This window comes from Chaetodon auriga, chromosome 4 (genome assembly GCF_051107435.1).
Source record: "Chaetodon auriga isolate fChaAug3 chromosome 4, fChaAug3.hap1, whole genome shotgun sequence".
Lineage (NCBI taxonomy): Eukaryota > Metazoa > Chordata > Actinopteri > Chaetodontiformes > Chaetodontidae > Chaetodon > Chaetodon auriga.
Window position 1 is genome coordinate 18,875,768 of NC_135077.1, and position 11,668 is coordinate 18,887,435.

The 11,668-nt window shown below is 43.0% G+C and overlaps 1 protein-coding gene across 7 annotated transcripts; it reads left to right on the forward strand.

Annotated features, from left to right (window-relative positions):
• The first annotated feature begins 19 nt into the window (after positions 1–19).
• On the forward strand, positions 20–8,925 carry osbp (oxysterol binding protein). Of its 7 annotated transcripts, XR_013077077.1 has the most exons (18): positions 21–372; positions 1,118–1,287; positions 1,561–1,769; positions 1,936–2,098; positions 2,236–2,347; positions 2,434–2,632; positions 2,744–2,858; positions 2,970–3,033; positions 3,138–3,305; positions 3,399–3,644; positions 3,886–4,006; positions 4,509–4,708; positions 4,909–5,093; positions 5,215–5,444; positions 5,599–5,637; positions 5,829–5,876; positions 6,673–7,022; positions 7,392–7,504. XR_013077077.1 is itself a non-coding variant. In XM_076728301.1 (15 exons), the coding sequence occupies exons 2-15, from the start codon at positions 1,154–1,156 to the stop codon at positions 5,760–5,762; spliced, it is 2,310 nt and encodes a 769-aa protein (XP_076584416.1). In that variant the 5' UTR covers positions 20–372; positions 1,118–1,153; the 3' UTR covers positions 5,763–5,958. The 7 variants fall into 7 exon arrangements, 3 of the variants coding, with proteins under 3 accessions (XP_076584416.1, XP_076584417.1, XP_076584418.1); XR_013077074.1 differs by having other exon boundaries at positions 20–372; positions 5,829–7,022; XR_013077076.1 differs by having other exon boundaries at positions 20–372; positions 2,970–3,027; positions 5,829–7,022.
• Positions 8,926–11,668: the final 2,743 nt, after the last annotated feature.

The following is an 11,668-nucleotide window of genomic DNA, read 5'->3' on the forward strand; positions in this document are numbered from 1 at the left end:
CAGTGGTGGATTTACTTGCAAGGTGTCCTCCAGTTTAATGGAAAATTATTTCATTACTTCTGTTGTAATTGTAACTAAATCATAAAACATCTTAAATGTAGTGTTGATATTATGCTTTAGGTGAGACATTCGCACGCTCATTCAGATCATCAGATAGCCATCAGGACTGTGAATGATTACAGCGGATCATCAGCGGAACGAACGTAGACCGCCAAAGGGCTTGACGGACGCTTTTTGTGTTGCACAACCTGTAGCAAAGTAGCTATTCTCCTTAATACATCCATGAAAGTAGTTAGCAAAGCTAACACTAGCGAGCTATCACCGCTTCACCCAACACGACATGCACACCATTAACAGCAGAAGTCTTACACGGTAAGCGATAAATATGATCTTGTCTTAACGTCAGTTTACGTATCGGACAAAGAAACACAGCTGCACAGTTGAAAAATGGTCGTTAGCGTCGTCTGCGACGTGGCCGGCTGTTTGACAGTTTCCTGTTTAGCTAGCAGCAAGCTTAGTGACGGACGGGCACTGTTTTAAGTAGCTTTGATGAGTGGAATTGGCGTCTTGTACCTGGAAGTACCTCACAATATCCTGGCTGTGTTTACTTGACACTTGGATGACATCCTGGCAAATAACCGGTGGGTTAAAATGAGCGAGCTGTGTTTTGTCAATCTCAAGAGTTGTTGCCGTTACAATGTAGTGACGTTAACGTTAAACGTTAGCTAAACAGGTTGTTACTGCAGGAGTCACGTCAGCACGTCCCCATTTGTTGTTGTAATTTGCAGATTCCACGTTGACGCTGAATCCAAGGTGCAAACTGTCATAGCGATACTATAGATCCGGAGCTCAATATCGTGATCACCGATTGATGTTTACCCAGCTAACACTCACAGCTGTTGTAGCGTTAAACGTCATTGGCAAACGTGGACCAGCCAGCATTCATTCACACAACGGTGTAACGTTAATTTGCCTTATTGCAGAGTTTAAACTGACTATTCGCAAAAGCTAAAGAGCAGACTGGCATTTACGTAATGGTTTACTATATTTTAATATTTGTTGATGTTAACAACCATGAAATGTCCGTGAATATTGATGAGGTTTTTTCCCCCCACAGGCTCTAACTTCACCCGTGAAACCTCAGGCTGCTGTGATGTCGGAGCCTAAACCCCCTACTCCAACCCCTGGAGACACGTACAAGGGTTGGCTCTTCAAATGGACGAACTACATCAAAGGTTACCAGAGACGCTGGTTCGTTCTGAGCAATGGGCTGCTGTCCTACTACCGGTGAGTAACATGACTGAATTTGTCATGAATGCACAGAGTTTTCCCTGGATGGGTTTTCACTGGCCCAACGGGAAGCCAAGGTGGTACTAAGGGAGGGGGCATGGCACACAAGGTCATTTAAATGAGCAGCACATTCAAATGAGTACTTAAATAACATCTGATACACAATTTTAAGCAAATATCAGTTGCCTTACCAAAAAATAGGATTTCTTATTACACAAAACTGGGATTCAGAAACTCTTTTTCATTGTCTTTCATTCTGTTTGTCTCCAGGACCCAGGCAGAAATGGGTCACACATGCAGAGGCACCATCAACTTGGCCACAGCCAATATTGCTGTGGAGGACTCGTGTAATTTTGTCATTTCTAATGGAGGGGCGCAGACCTACCACTTGAAGGCCAACTCAGAAGTAGAGCGCCAGCGATGGATCACTGCACTGGAGCTCGCTAAGGCAAAGGCCGTCCGCATGCAGGCTGAATCTGGTGAGAGGTGAAAACTAATGGGTTAGAGAATGCAGGAGACATATTATGAAAATGTATAGAAAAGTACATATTTCATTTAAATATGTGTGTTTCTCTACAGGTAAACCATTTTCTTTTTACATGTCTTTGTTTTTGGTCATTTTATCTTCCCTTTTCTCTTCCTCAGATGACTCAGGTGACGATTGCCCCGCAGTGCCCCCCACCTCAGGACAGGGTGGAAGCTGCCGTAACTCAGAAGTCCAGTCCACACTACGCACACTCAACAGCAAGGTGGAGGACCTGACCACTTGCAATGATCTCATTGTCAAGCATGGGTCTGCCCTCCAAAGGTAAGGGTCATGAGACTGAGCTCTTTCATTACTTCAGGAAAAAACAAGATTATCCAGGGAAAAAAGGGTGAAGGTAATTTATTCTGTTTGCCTGTTTATTTGTTCCTTCATTCATTACATTTATCCCACACACGCAGGTCTTTGTCAGAACTGGAGGGGATTCGTGTTGGAGGGGACATGGGGGAGAAGATCAGACAAGTCACAGAGAGAGCCACGCTGTTCAGAATCACCTCGAATGCCATGATCAATGTAAGTCACCCAATGAATTCATTGCTTCAGTGTTGTTGTCGACTCTCTTGCTGAAATGTTGCTCTTGTTGCTGCGTGCTTCCTAAGGCATGCAGAGACTTCCTCTCCTTGGCCCAGAACCACAGTAAGCGCTGGCAGAAAGCCTTACAGGTGGAAAGAGACCAGAGAATACGGCTGGAGGAGACTCTGGAGCAGCTGGCCAAACAGCACAACCATTTAGAAAGAGCTTTCAGAGGAGCTACAGTTCTCCCACCTTCATTCAGCAATCCTGCCTTAGGTAACAAAGGTAAGCCCCCCCAAACTTCTACCTTTGGACCCTTCATGTTTCTCAGATCATAGCTGCCATACCACGTACCTGTGCCAATCAGAGCAGTCAAACTGTCTCTCTTCATCATAGGTAGTGTTTCAGGAAAAGGCGATGCCAGTGACGAGGATGATGACAATGAGTTCTTTGATGCTATGGAAGACCCGGCAGAGTTTATTACCGTCCCTGCTGACCCCAAGTATCACAGGTTAACAACCGTCTGTTGTAGTGATTTTAGATGTCAGCCTTGTTTTTGGGGGGTTTTCTCATGTTCTCTCCTTGTCTGAATTGCATGCTCTCTTGTTTATCTGTCCACCAGGAGATCTGGCAGCAACGTTAGTGGGATCAGCAGTGAGACTGGAATGGACGATCAGTCGGTAAATGTGTGTTATCTTTGTTTTTGCTGATTTCTCTTGACTTGTGTTTTGTGTTTGTCAACACGCTGCAGTCGCCTGACCCTCAGACTGTTGTCCTTCTCTTGTTCCAGTTCGACGAGCTGTCTTTGGCATCCAACCCAGAGTCTCCGCAGCCCCTTGAGCTGGAGCCGGTACGACAAAGACGGACTCGTATACCCGACAAGCCCAACTATTACCTCAATCTGTGGAGCGTCATGAAGAACTGTATTGGAAAGGAGCTCTCAAAGATACCAATGCCCGTAAGCAGCCTTATCTCTGGTCGGCATCCATGTGGCTTTTCTGCGTGAGAGTAATCTAAAGTAATCTCACCTCTATGACTTTGTATGTACTAGGTGAATTTCAACGAGCCCCTCTCGATGCTGCAACGTCTATCTGAAGACCTGGAGTACTACGAGCTGCTGGATAAGGCTGCTAAATGTCAAAGCTCTCTGGAACAGATGTGTTATGTGGCCGCTTTCACAGTCTCTTCCTACTCCACCACTGTCCACCGCACAGGAAAGCCCTTCAATCCTCTGCTGGGAGAAACGTTTGAGCTCGATCGGCTAACAGAGTGTGGCTACCGCTCCCTCTGTGAGCAGGTACGCGGAACCGCAAGTCACTTTTACAGTCAATAGTTGTTTCCATTCAGACCGAAAGTCTTTAGTTTCAGCTACAAGATCACATTCATGTTTGACCAGATTCCAAATCTAAAAAATAAACACTTGAAGTACGTTTATGCAGGAATGTTTGTTTTCTTGAACAGTCTTAAGCCATCGCATAGCTGTGATGGTCAAATGTTGACTCTGCTTCTCTCTCCTCACTGCTCTCACCACTTCTCAGGTGAGCCACCACCCACCTGCTGCAGCTCACCACGCCATCTCTGAAAAGGGCTGGATGCTCAGACAAGAGATCACGCTGGCCAGCAAGTTTAGAGGAAAATATCTGTCTGTCATGCCTTTGGGTGAGTGTGTCCATCTCGAGGAGTGTACACTCCGTTTTCAGTTTGTATAGCTGAGAGAATGGAAGCAGAACAGAGAGATAAAGCATGGCAGGGAGTTAGCGTGGCTTATTGTTTTTATGCCTCCATGTTGGAAAATGCTGTCTGTCCATCCCATTTTTGTGAATCATACATGTCAACCGTGATAACTTACACTTAGCTAAAGAATGCACTTCATAGACTTTTATTAAATTCCGTTAAAGTCTTCGCCACATACATAATATTATATGAGTGTGGACAGACATGGATGTAAACTGCAACTTGACTGGTTGGTGGAGGCAAACAACTGTGAGCTGGTAATTGTAGTTTACTTGTAAACTACCTGCTACTCGCTGTTAGTCACTGCAGGGGCTTAGACTCATACCTTAGTATATACCATAAATGTGGAATATGGCATTTCTATTTTGGGTGAACAGGTTGAAAAGAACTGCTGCCAGCTCTAACATTATTCCCCGTCTCTCCCCAGGTTCTATCCAGTGTATATTTGACAAGAGCAACAATCACTACTCCTGGAAGAAAGTGACTACGACAGTTCACAACATCATTGTTGGTAAATTATGGATTGACCAGTCAGGGGAGATCGATGTGGTGAACCATCGGACAGGAGATCGCTGCCACCTCAAGTTTGCTCCCTACAGTTACTTCTCCAGAGATGTTCCTAGAAAGGTGAGATTTTCTCTTTCTTGACATTCTTTTTGTTAAATAGCACTTATTGTTTGTAAAGCCAGAGCTGATGTGCTTCTTTCCAGCAAGATGTACAGTAAAAAGTGTCACAATACTGAGTTTAAGTTGAATGTAAATCCATGTCCTGCCTCACTTTGGCTCTTTGATTACACTCTTAACTGAAAGCTGCGTTTGTCTCTCAGGTAACAGGAGTCGTAACCGATAAGGACGGGAAGGCCCATTACGTGCTATCAGGAACCTGGGACGAGAAGATGGAGTTTTCCAGGGTAATGCAGAGCAGTAAAGGCGAGAACGGCACTGAAGGCAAACAGAGGACTGTCTATCAGACCCTCAAAGCCAAAGAAATCTGGACAAAGAACCCCTTACCGTGAGTTTCTGCTTTAAAGTGCTTGTAAACAGGTGGAGCTGCAGAGGACAGGCAGTAACCACACCTTGTAAACTGTCGTACTTTGTTCCTCTGATGTTTGTGGTCAACTTTCTTTTTACAGTGAGGGAGCAGAGAACATGTATTACTTCTCCTCTCTGGCCTTGACACTCAATGAACCTGAAGAGGGAGTGGCACCAACAGACAGCCGGCGTCGCCCCGACCAGCGGTTAATGGAGGACGGCCGATGGGATGAGGCTAATGCAGAGAAACAGCGGCTAGAAGAGAAACAGCGTAACACCCGTCGAGAACGAGAGAGGGAGGCCATTAAAGCAGCCAGCTCACCAGAAGAAGGTAAATAAATAAAAGAAAGAAGGAAATTAGTTTTGCTTTGGAGTTTCTCGATTTTTCTTGTGCTTCTGTCCAAAGTTTTTCTGTCCATTCATCTTTCTGTCCCCTTTGTCTGTCTGGAAATACCTTGTCTGCTTGTCTCTGTCTCATCCTTAAGCTGTCACTGAGGATTCAATCAATGATTCACCCTTGAAAAGCAAGTACTCTTCTCTCAGTCTTTTCCCACCATTGATCTGCGCTATTGATTTAACTCCAAATGCAAAAACACCTGTGCAGTGTGTTTGTGTGTGTAATGGCAGAATGGTGCTACACGCCTTCTAACCTCATCATCTCACACACACGTCCTTCACCTTTCACCATCCCTTCATCCGTTTCTGTTCCGTTTAGCTGATGCAGGGGAGGCTGGCACAGAAGCAAATGAGGTTTCAGACGAAAGCAAGTATCACTTCATAGATTTACTTTTGTGCTGTACTTTTAAAGGCGCTTTGTGTAGCATTTTAATGGATGATGTGATCCGTATGGTAAACTCATGGGAAGTCGATAGGCTTGTCTCCTGCAGAGACTCCTTTTCTGTCACTGAGTAAACAGGCGACCACTGACTGCATCACATACTTTATGGATGTTTCATATTATATTCAGTGCATGACAATAACAGTACAGAACAGCTGAAAAGCTGTACAGTTAACCCAGCTGCATTAACCTGAGCCACCGCGGACAGCACAGAGTCTCACTGTTAGCACTGTTAGCACTGTTAGCGCTGCAGCCTCACAAGAGGAAGGTCCTGGGTTCACTTCCCTGCCGGAGCAGTGCCTCTCTCTCTGTGTGGAGTTTGCATGTTCTCCCCGTGTTTGCGTGGCTTTCCTGTGGGTGCTCTGGTTTCCCCCCACCATCAAAAACATGCACCGTTCAGCTGCCCACTGCTCCTAAGACTTAGTATGGGTTAAATGCAGAGAATGAATTCCCCTGGGCGGATCAATAAAGGATAACTTAAAGAGTGAATGCAGTGACTACAGAGAAAACGTGCTGTTATTTCCATATTTAAACAATTTCATTGAATTTTTTGTACATAATTAGTATATTTAGCCCTCACAGTATCTTTCACAAGCCTGTTTTGCTGAAAATGCTACACACAGCGCTTGTAAAATGAGCACTAACAAGAGATTTGTGTGGATTTTCGTTACTGTTTGGGTTGTGGATTCACACCTTTTTTTTTTTTTTGTGCTGTGTTAAGCTGACACAGAGGACTCTCCCCCTCATACACCCGTTGCATGCAAGTAGCTTCTTACATTTCATTCTCTGCTCTACTTCCTGTCTTCACCCTCAGATCATATCCACTCCTTTACGTTTTAACTCTCAAAGATTCACCCTGAATTCTTCTGTTTTCAGCCCCTTATGGACCATCATTCCCCCCTCACCTAAGCAAGTATTCTGACCATGACTGAACACATACAGTGCAGTTATTTCAAAAATTCTAGTAGTTTAATCCAGGTTAAGAACCTCTCTGTTGATCTTGCATCATTTCCTCTTTACGTCCTCTCTTAGTGGAAGGCAAGGAAGGTCCTTATGGAGCTCAAGTCAAAAGCAAGTAACATCAGTGTTGCTCCCCTTTGTCCCCTGTTTTGTTTATTTATTTATTTATTTGTGTTATTTAGCTTTTTGTTGATAGTCTCCAGGGAACCCTGTAGAAGACTGTAGCTGACTGTAGACTGGCACAGACCTGGTCCTGAGTAGTTGGGGATTTAGTTTTGAGCAGAGGAGCTCTTAGCTGTAATTCCCCTCATTTGTTTAGTTTTCTCTTTGAATAAGATCTGAAGACCAAGCCTTCGTCTTTTAGTCATATGATCTTAATTTAAGCGCGATGTGTTGTCATGGCTCAGTGACTTCTTAACCCTCACCTCAGGCCTCTCTGAAGCTTCTTCTTGGTAAAAGATTTCCTCTCTTTCCCTTCAGGTACCCATCAAGACAACTACCAAGCAATGTGGTTTGAGAAACTAGATGACCCCGTGTCCGGAGAGACCTTGCATGTCTACAAGGGCGGTTACTGGGAGGCGAAGGACCAAGGCAGCTGGGACATGTGCCCTGACATCTTCTGATCCCGGCCAAGTCAGCCCGTCTTCCTCTGTGGCGTGCAAAGGTGGTAAGAGGTGACCCACCTTACGTCAGCCAAAGTGGGGACTCAAGCCTGACGTCAAGCGATCTTCAGTGTCTGCAGCTTCATCTGATCACTCCACTCTGCTCCCCTTCTCCGGCAGTGATTTGCTCAGGATTGAGGGTGCCTGGACTTAATCCTCAACGTAGATGCAATGCACATCGTAGCATTGCAGCTGATTAGCGTTCAGAATTCCCTCTCACTGCCTCTCAAACTCTGATGTTTATCTTTGGTCCGCTGCTGGTTGTTTGGCTCCTGGGTGCAGCCTTTGGTTTGGATTTAGCAGGTTATTGATAACACAGTATTCAGATAATGTCACCTTAAATGCACTATTGTCCAAGGCGTAGTTCATCCAGACATCTTTCAACATACAGAGCAAGGTTTGCTTAGATAGACTGGCCTACTACCTGACGTCTCATTTGTGTGTTTGTTTTGGTTGTGCGTTCCTGATTATCACTATTTAGCAAAGGCTTCATTGCAGCTTCCCCAGCACAGCACCACCGAAAGTTTAATTATACCCAACATTTTTAATGTTTCACAGCACATCAGATGCTTGGATGTGCGAGTTTTCTTAAAGAAGTAATCAATGGAATACTTCAACAATTACTTTTGGACTATATGAATATGAAGTTTGCCTTTGAGTTTATTGTATTTTGCAGTGGAACTTTTTTCCCTGAAGTGAAACAATTATATCTACATATTAGCCTTTTTTTCCCCATTTTCTGTCACTCAGCTGACCCCCCCCCCAGTATACATGACATACACATGACAGTGGTGAAGATGAAGAGATTAAGAATGCAGTCGTAATCAACTACAGACCATAAATGAGCGTTTTTAAACCTTTTTTCACTCTATAAGAATGACATTTCATGTTTTTTCTATGCTTTTTTTATTGAGGAAGAGTAATGATATTTCATGTGTAGGACATTCATTTAAATAGAATAGATGTCCTTTATTTAAAATGATAACATATGGAATACTATATGAATTGAAATAGAGGTACCAATGAAAATATGAAGTATGAAAATACCAACGGCACTATTCGCAGCGGCAGCGGAGGATTCAGAAATTTGTCTTTTTGTTTGTTTTGTCCTTCAGTGCTTCATTTTTAAGAGTCACACTAAACCTGCGAAGCCCCCCCAACTACAAGGCAACATCCCGTTCACCCCTCCTGGAGGACGGGTGGCGGATGCATTCTCTCTGTGAAGGCGGCGTGCTCGAGCTAAAACTGTCCATTAAGTTGTTCTTTAAAAAAAGTAGCTGCTGAGAGCAAGAGCCTCATGAGTTGAAGAGTGTATAAGATAATCCTTAAGTTAAAGATAAAATGTGGCTCTTTAGACTCTCCACCCAAGTACACAAATGTCAGACTTGCATTTTCAGACCTAAAGTTTGTGCTCTTACTGCTGCTTGGATCAACCAAGTATTCAATTCTGCTTTTCAAGTCAATATTGAGAGCGAACGGTTGAGATTAATCTAAGAGCAGCAGATCAGTGCTGGTCTCCACTGGCTTGATGATTGGTGAAGTGAAGGGAAATGGTTTCCTTCAAGCCTACTTCTCATAGCTTTAATTTTGATTTTAGGTGACTTTAGTATGTGGCAGGTGTAGATTTTTAACAGAAAGCAATAAGAGTGCCTCAGTGCATACGCATGTGGCACAAAATGAAACGTGAAGCGAGGACGAAAACTGAATTCTGTCGCTGACTTTGTCTCTTTTGTTGTTTGTCGTGTGAGTGGAAGGACTGCGTGGTTGATGAAAATCTGAATTTCATTTTATATTCAAGTGTACTTAAAAGGAGAACACTGAAAACGAAGATCACAAAACACGATGTTGCAGATATTTCTGTGTAAATATATTAAATAGTAAAGTGACTGTGATATTAACTGGTAGTACTGATGGAGAATCTAACGGTGGTGATGCACTTCTGTTTTTCCTTTTTGCATTCTCATGGTCGTAGCTGATTGTACCATGAGTCAGCCTCCAGCAGCTACGACAGCTTTCCCTCTCTGAACCACTCCTTACTATGAATTACTGCTGCTGCATACATCATTTCAACCGATGAAGAAGAGTGTGTGTGAGGAGTGTACAGCTCGCTGAGTTCACTTCACTTTTTCTTTTTCAGCGTATGTATTCAGTAATCCTGATTTGTAGCCACTGCTCTCATTTCCTCAGTCCCGTCGCTCCATCTGTGTGTTTTTAATTGTTTTTGTTGTGAAGTTTTGACCTTTTTCACTCCTCGTTTGCAGCGATGATTCTTGCCCCGCTCTGTGAGATTGTCACTGTAAACAGTGTCGACTGAAGGCGTTCTTGCACTTGCCCTGCGGGATTTGACTGATTAACAGTCAGCTTTTGATGCTGGCTGCTGAAGAGTTTGTCATGTTCTGAGTTTGTTCTGAAAACTTTTCCTAAACCGTGTTCACTTACTGCAAACATGTGTCCATTAGTTAATATGTGTTGCCTCACTGTTCTGAGCGTACTTTCCACCTTTTATGTCCTCTGATGCAGTTTTTGTTTGTTTCTTTGTTTGTTTAGCAGGACTGTAGAGGTTGGCAATATTAAAGTGTGAATGGAGATGAAGTGCATGTCTTTGGTGTTTTGAATTTACCTGGACAAAGCATCACAAAGTGGCTTATACTCGTTAGTGTTATGTTTGTTTTTCCCTGCTAATACTGGTGTACAGACAGTATTAACCTCATTCATTACGTGAGTTGCCAGCTGCCCGAAACACATTGGCGATACTCATCCATGACATAAATCATATTGTGCTGAAGATTATTGTTACTAATGTAGTTTTAACCCTACATTTACACAGGGTCATTAAGGCCCTAACAAGTGAGCCAGCCGGTACACCACCAAGACCCTTAGACTTCATCAGCTTTCAACCATCACTAGTCATATAATTTACACCTGTGCTTTTCCAAACGTGACATCAAAATATATTTTATATGTAAAAAAAAAAAAAAAAGCAGTTCAACCACAATTATGTGTTAGTGTTACGTGTCCTTCAGTTGTCATATTAATAGAAGTATTAATGTAGTATTCAGATCCTTTCCTTGAGCAAAAGCAATACCATCATGTAAAAATAGCATGTCACAAGAAAACACCCTGCATCTGAAATAGCCCCCAAGTAAAATAGAGAAGTAGAAGTACTATTCACACAATGGACTAACGTGTCAAAAGTAAAGTGACTCAACTTCAGAGTATTCTACTGTATTAATGGCTCATTACTGATGCTTTAAAATGCAAGCAGTATTTTGATGTTGTAGTTTGCTAATGTAGAGATAGTTGTGAGTACTTTTTATTCTCTATAATAATTCATATTTTCCAGGCTGATTTTACCATGAAAACACGTCCCTTACTTGTGAGGGAATCTGGCTGTTTCGGCTTTAGATTTGTCAGGGCTTAGTTTTGTGAGAAGGATCGAAACTATGATAATCAGCATAAATGTTCAAGCATCTTTAACATCTTCGTGAAACCACATCTGATGAATACATCTGTTTATGTGTGACAGGCAGCGAGGAGCTGCCTGCAGGATGAGATCGAACTGTTTATTTGTGAGAGAAAGCAACAACTAAGTTTGAAAACTCTGCTGTAAAAGAAAATAAAACTAGATTGTATGCATGAAAATCTCTTGACACAACACAGAGTAACATCAGAGGCACGGCCTGTTTGGGGATTTGCGGGGGTTTTAACTTGGGTGGGAATTAGTCACCATCTGAAACTGACAGTTTAACAGTATTTTACAGGGTAATTTCATAGTATTTTGAGATTTACTATATTCAAATAGAAGTTTAGATTTCAGGAGCTGTCGCAGTATGAAGGATAAACAGCTTTCAAACAGGATGTGGACATTAATGTGGGGGGCGGGGAGGAGTGATTAGAGCAATTTGTAGTTAGTTTAGTTAAACTGAATAAATACAATATAAAGATCCTCTTAATTACCTTGTTTGTTTCTGGTCATTATGTCCAATAGCCTACAACTGCCCTCATCACTAGAGGTTGTGGTGTGACGCGCCCTTCACACGGCAGGCGCGGGAGAATAAAACGAGCACATCTCCCCATGACATCAGCATCTTTGTT

Bases quoted from the DNA above. Each gene is read 5' to 3' on its own strand.
- osbp (XM_076728301.1), top strand. From the start codon at position 1,154: ATGTCGGAGCCTAAACCCCCTACTCCAACCCCTGGAGACACGTACAAG. The intron at 2,859-2,969 runs GTTAACAACCGT...TCTGTCCACCAG, and splicing joins GCTGACCCCAAGTATCACAG to GAGATCTGGCAGCAACGTTA. The intron at 5,445-5,598 runs GTAAATAAATAA...CTCATCCTTAAG, and splicing joins AGCCAGCTCACCAGAAGAAG to CTGTCACTGAGGATTCAATC.